The 5,972-nt window shown below is 35.7% G+C and overlaps 1 protein-coding gene across 1 annotated transcript; it reads right to left on the reverse strand.

The window, feature by feature from the left end:
- Window positions 1-2,561, reverse strand: LOC121734249 (60S ribosomal protein L17). The gene is made up of 4 exons (XM_042124729.1): window positions 2,496-2,561; window positions 2,209-2,298; window positions 1,861-2,133; window positions 1-239 (listed from the first exon to the last, which is right to left on the reverse strand). The coding sequence occupies exons 2-4, from the start codon at window positions 2,287-2,289 to the stop codon at window positions 30-32; spliced, it is 564 nt and encodes a 187-aa protein (XP_041980663.1). The 5' UTR covers window positions 2,290-2,298; window positions 2,496-2,561; the 3' UTR covers window positions 1-29.
- Window positions 2,562-5,972: the final 3,411 nt, after the last annotated feature.

Below are 5,972 nucleotides of genomic sequence, written 5' to 3' on the forward strand. Positions count from 1 at the left end.
TGTTGATAAGTCATTTATTAACCCTTAGTCTATTCCCTCATCATCTTCTCCTTTTGACGGGCCAGCTTCTTTTTCGACAACTTCTTCTTGGCTGGTGCATCATCGGTGGGTGCTGCCCGAGCTACGGCATCCTCGCGTTCGCTGAGGCAGACCTCGATGTGGCAGGGTGATGACATGTAGGGATTAATACGACCGTGGGCACGGTATGTGCGTCTGCGCAGGCATGGTGCTCTGTTTACCTGGAAATTAATAGGAAATAATTGAAAAATTGCTTTGAAAATAATAAAGATTTTTTGGGAGTGCTCCTTATTATCAATTTACAACTTCTATAGCCTGTTTCACAATAATTTAAACAGGAACTTTATACTTTTTAGTTCATTTTACCTAAATATATTATAATGTATCAAGTCCCAATCGGTCACCGGCGACCGTAATAACAATAGATAAGCTATTGTGTCTGGTCTTTCCACGATCGAGGTATTAACAATACTTATTATGGGCCTTGGGGACCATCCAGTTTTGTACACAAAGTTTTGCTCCAATTTTAAACAAACATGTACTATGAAGGCATACAATGGCACAAAAATTTGGTCAAGGATTAGTTTACTGTTTAAAATTGAATCAAAATGCATTAACACAATATTATATTAAAGCAAAGAAACTTCTTGATAATCTTTTCGTTATTAGGTTATGCTTAAGCAGGTAGGTAGACAGTTTGTGAAACAAGCTCCATAACATAAAATAAGCCATAATATTAGTATGTACTGTAAAAATTTGTACTCGTGTTCAAAAGTAAACACAAAATAATGAAAACTTAAACAGACATTTATATTTGCCTTTTGAAAACAATAATGCACATAAAAACACAAATTGTCAAGCAAAAAGGCAACATTATAATATTTTATAGAACTAAGTAATATTATATTGAAATTCAAAAACTGTTACCAAAATAAACAAATTATAGTCAACTAGATGACGCCCGCAACTCCGTTGCGCCAAAATTCGTTTATCGCACGGGAACCGTGGAATATACGTGGGAGACGTTTATACGTGGGAGAGCCATGCTTCGGCACGAATGGGCCGGCTCGACCGGATAAATACCACATTCTCACAGAAAACCGATGTGAAACAGCGCTTGCACTGTGTTTCGCCGAGTGAGTGAGTTTACCAGAGGCCCAATCCCCTAACCCCTACCCTATTCCCTTCCCTACCCTCCCCTATTACCCTATTCCCTCTTAAAATGCCGGCAATGCACTTGCAGCTCTTCTGATGCTGCGAGTGTCCATGGGCGACGGAAGTTGCTTTCCATCAGATGACCCGTTTGCTCGTTTGCCCCCTTATTTCATAAAAAAAAAAAAAAAACCTACATTTTTCCAGAATAAAAACTATCCTATGTCCTTTCTCGGGTCTCAAAGTATCTCCTCCATGCCAAAATTCAGCAAATTCCGTTCAATGGTTTGAGCATGAAGAGGTAACAGACAGACACACTTTCGCATTTATAATATTAGTATGGAAGTATGGATTTTACACAGGCCATTATAGCAAATCTATACATTTCATATGTAGAATCAAATAGTTTGCCTAAAATCTAAAATATAATAATTATCCTTTCTTTAGGACTCTTTTAAAATTAACTTTTTCTTTTAAAATTAACTTGTCATTTACTTGTATGCTCAGTTAAACAATTCCTAAAGCTATTACAAGGTTACCACATTTGATTGTGTGATGTAAAGTTATGCTCATAACAACACTTTATTGTTATTTAAAGATTATCATGTTTCTAACCAAAAACCACCACTTGTAACAAGGGTCCAAAACTTATTCTTCACTAACTTATTGGCATTATTATCATAGTCTTACCTGAATGTGGTCGATGACAAGTCGGTCAACATCTAAACCTTTAAGGTCAGCGTTTGATTCGGCGTTCCTCAACAGATGCAGGAGGAACTCTGCGGACTTCTTGGGCCAACGTCCCTGTGTGGTGCCGAACTGTTTGGCCTGGGCGCACCGGCCTACACCACCGTTGAAGCGGCGGAAAGGAATGCACTCCTTCTTCTCAGTCACATTCTTAAGGTAACGTACAGCACGGCGCAGAGGCAGTTTCCTAATAGCCATAGCTGTCTCGTATGTGTTCTGAAAGAAAAATTCACGTTAGCACCAGACATGTAAACATTCCATGTGGATAATTTGTGGCATATCGATAATTACCTTGAAGTGAACACGGAGATTTGAGCCGCGAGCCTTGCATGACTTGGCTGGATTGTCGGGCTCACGAGAATAACGACCCATTGTTTGTTACTGAAAAATAAAGCGGCTATGTCACAAGATATCACACACTGAGGTTATAATTGTTTTCGAACAATGTTTAGCACTTGGACATGAAATATACACATCAAACACTGAGGCACTGGTTCTATATTGTTATCCTAGCCATTTTCATTCAAATATTTAGTCGATTTTACGATTTAAATGGATATAAATTGTATTACACCAACCTCTCAAGACACTTTTTGTCAGGAAAAGGAATAGACAAATTTTATTTGAAATGTCAATTGTCAAAAATGTCAAACGATGGTCAAACGTCATTTATCTGACAGCAGAGCTGTGTAAAATGTTGCCATGTCAAATAACTATTGTCTCTGGTTTAATTTTTTATGTACCTACCTCAGGGCTCAGAAATGCATATAAATGTACTTCTTTTTATTTTATTTACAAATCCAAATTCGTGCTTTTTCACTTTAATGTAGTACAAAGAGATAATGGTCGTGTTCGTCGGCGTCATTTTTAACTGTTTTTGGCGCATGCGCCGCAAAACCTTTTTATTGCGCACTAGATGACGCCCGCAACTCTGTTGCGCCAAAATTTGTTTATCGGGCGGGAACTGTACATTTTCCGGGATAAAAACTATCCTATGTCTATTCTCGGGACTCAAAGTATCTCCATGCCAAATTTCAGCAAAATCGGTTCAGCGGTTCACGCGTGAAGAGGTAACAGACAGACAGACAGACACACTTTCGCGTTTATAATATTAGTATGGTTATGGATGTCCAAAACATGTCTTGTCATGGCAACGCCACGAACAAAGTTGTTTATATACTTAGTTACCTGTCAAGTTTAAACAACGTGTGCGTTGTCGTTGCCATGATTTTGTTCCCACAACGCGAATTTATATGGGATCAAAGCAGTATCCATGTTAGCCAGTAGATGGCGCTGCTTTGATACCATATAAATCGCGTTATTGTGCTCGATGCGTATGATCGAATAAAACTCGCACTAACCCCTCTGTACACTTTGCGATACACTTTACGGAAAAAACTATCACGCCTATTGATTTGTGCTTTAACATAGTAATTTTTATATGTATATTATGTAGATGTGTTATCATCAGTCAGTCACGGTGTGACGACGCGAGCCCTCACAAAGCTCGGCATTTAGCTAGTTGAAAATAATTGAATTAATATAAACTAGATGTTCCGCGCGGCTTCGCCCGCTAAAATTAGGAATTTCACAGAAACCGTACATTTTTAAATAAAAATAGCTATAAATACTCCTTTCACGTGGTCTACTCTATATAAGTGCCAAGTATTGCTATAAAAATTGCTCCAGTAGTTCGTGAGATAAACCCTTTCTAATATTTTCCCCGTTTTTACCACATTTTCCTGAGTTTCCTCGGTCGTATTAGTATTAGCGTGATAATTTCATACGTGGGAGAGCCATGCTTTGGCACGAATGGGCCGGCTCGACCGGATAAATAGCACGTTCTCACAGAAAACCGGCGTGAAACAGCGCTTGCGCTGTGTTTCGCCGAGTGAGTGAGTTTACCGGAGGCCCAATCCCCTAACCCCTACCCTATTCCCTTCCCTACCCTCAACTATTCCCTTCCCTTCCCTACCCTCCCCTATTACCCTATTCCCTCTTAAAAGGCCGGCAACGCACTTGCAGCTCTTCTGATGCTGCGAGTGTCCATGGGCGACGGAAGTTGCTTTCCATCAGGTGACCCGTTTGCTCGTTTGCCCCCTTATTTCATAAAAAAAAAAATAATAATAATATAATATATTATAGCCTTACTCGATAAATGAAATATCTAACACTGAAATAAGTTTTTAAATCGGACCTGTAGTTCCTGAGATTAGCGCATTCAAGCAAACATACTCTTTAGGTTTATAATATTAAGTATAGATTTTTTTAAATTATCGCTTGACAAACTCGAGCCTCGATCTAAAAGACTTTGAAAAGGCTCATAATCATGGGACGATGCATGGTATAATATTATGGTAGTGATGATGATGATGATGAATGTAATTTGCATAGTAGCATATGCTTTCCGTTCTTAAAACAACGCCGAAACTCCCAAACTTGTATCTATAAAGAATCAGGAGTTCTCTCAGCACCTTCCGAACCACGGTATACCAGGTATACCTGGGTGCAAAATCTTACTTGTTTGTAGCATATCCTTAGAATACTTCTCACGAAACCGAAGTCACCACATGTTTCCCCATAAATTTTGAGGAGTTCCCTCGATCACTTATGGATCCTTCATCAGATCACCACTTTTGTGAATATGATACCAAATTGGGATGATACCCTACATACCAAAAGAAAATTTTTGAAAATCGGTTAACAAACGGCGGAGTAATCGTTGAACATAAGAAAACGAACATAACACCTCCCCCATTATTATTATTATATTATTTATTATATTATTATTATTATTATTATTGTAAAGTTTCATTAACATCCTTTCAGTAGTTTTTGCGTGAAAGAGTAACAAACATCCATACATCCACACATCCACACATCCATACATCTATACATCCAAACAAATTTTCGCCTTTATAATATTAGTAGGATTAAAATACGACAGCTTTACAATTTATTGTTTTATTCAGATTCGGTGCAACTACATGCAGCTAAAAGTAACTGTAATTAATGGTTACAAATTGATACATCTTAAGTATGTATTTATATAATAATTCATAATATCTACAATGATATCACAAAGAATATTAATTGTAATATTCATTTTTGTATTTTAATAACATAATATTTATAAGTACTCTATGTATATCATTATTTATTACAATTTTCGAATTCTATTTTTACTGCTAAATAATATTACTTATTATACAAATGTCTATTATTGGATTGATATTGATATAATATTATAAAATCATATTTTAAGAATGACGTTTTCCTGTATGTAATCGGTGGCAGTCAAGAATTAATTTTTACCCACTACACTTGTTATTTTCTAAGCGCTCGTTTAAAAATATAATATAATAAATTCAATCAACCTTTAAACGCCATGAATTAAAATCAGAGTATTTTATAGGAAGCAAATATTAAACAAAAAATTGGGAAGCAAACATTATTTTACACAAGTATAATATAATGTTCTTAGTTTTTTTTTTATTTATTGAATAGTCTACTTAATACTAAATTCCATTCTAGTATCTAATTTAATACCTTAATATTGCTAAAGATTATTTACAATATTGTGCTAAATAAATTCTAAAACTTTAGGAAAAAATTGAAGGGTGAAGAAAGTAAGTACGACTAGTTTATATTATTTTCCTTTTTAAAATGAATTAAATTCATTACATTGCTTTTTGAAGTTGCCTACTAGCTATCTATATCTACAAAACTATAATAATTGTCTGTCAAAAAAGTGAAGAAATTAAAAAGTGGCAACATCGTAGTGTCATCCCTTTTTTCATAGATTGATTTGAAAGGGATGATATGTTGCCACTTTTTAATTTCTTCACTTTTTTGAGAGACTATATTATCATAATAAAAATACAATTTTTGGGCATTGACTAGAATGTTAAGATCTTTGCATAAAATTGTACTAGGCGATCTCGATAGTACGTAAATATGACGTAAATAAAAAAATATAAAAAATAAAACTTTGTAAAAGTTTTAGCGCCATCTATCGACAAAATTAAAAAACTTCAAGTGCGGTGAGGTTGTAG

Source organism: Aricia agestis, chromosome 15 (genome assembly GCF_905147365.1).
Source record: "Aricia agestis chromosome 15, ilAriAges1.1, whole genome shotgun sequence".
In the NCBI taxonomy this organism is placed as follows: domain Eukaryota; kingdom Metazoa; phylum Arthropoda; class Insecta; order Lepidoptera; family Lycaenidae; genus Aricia; species Aricia agestis.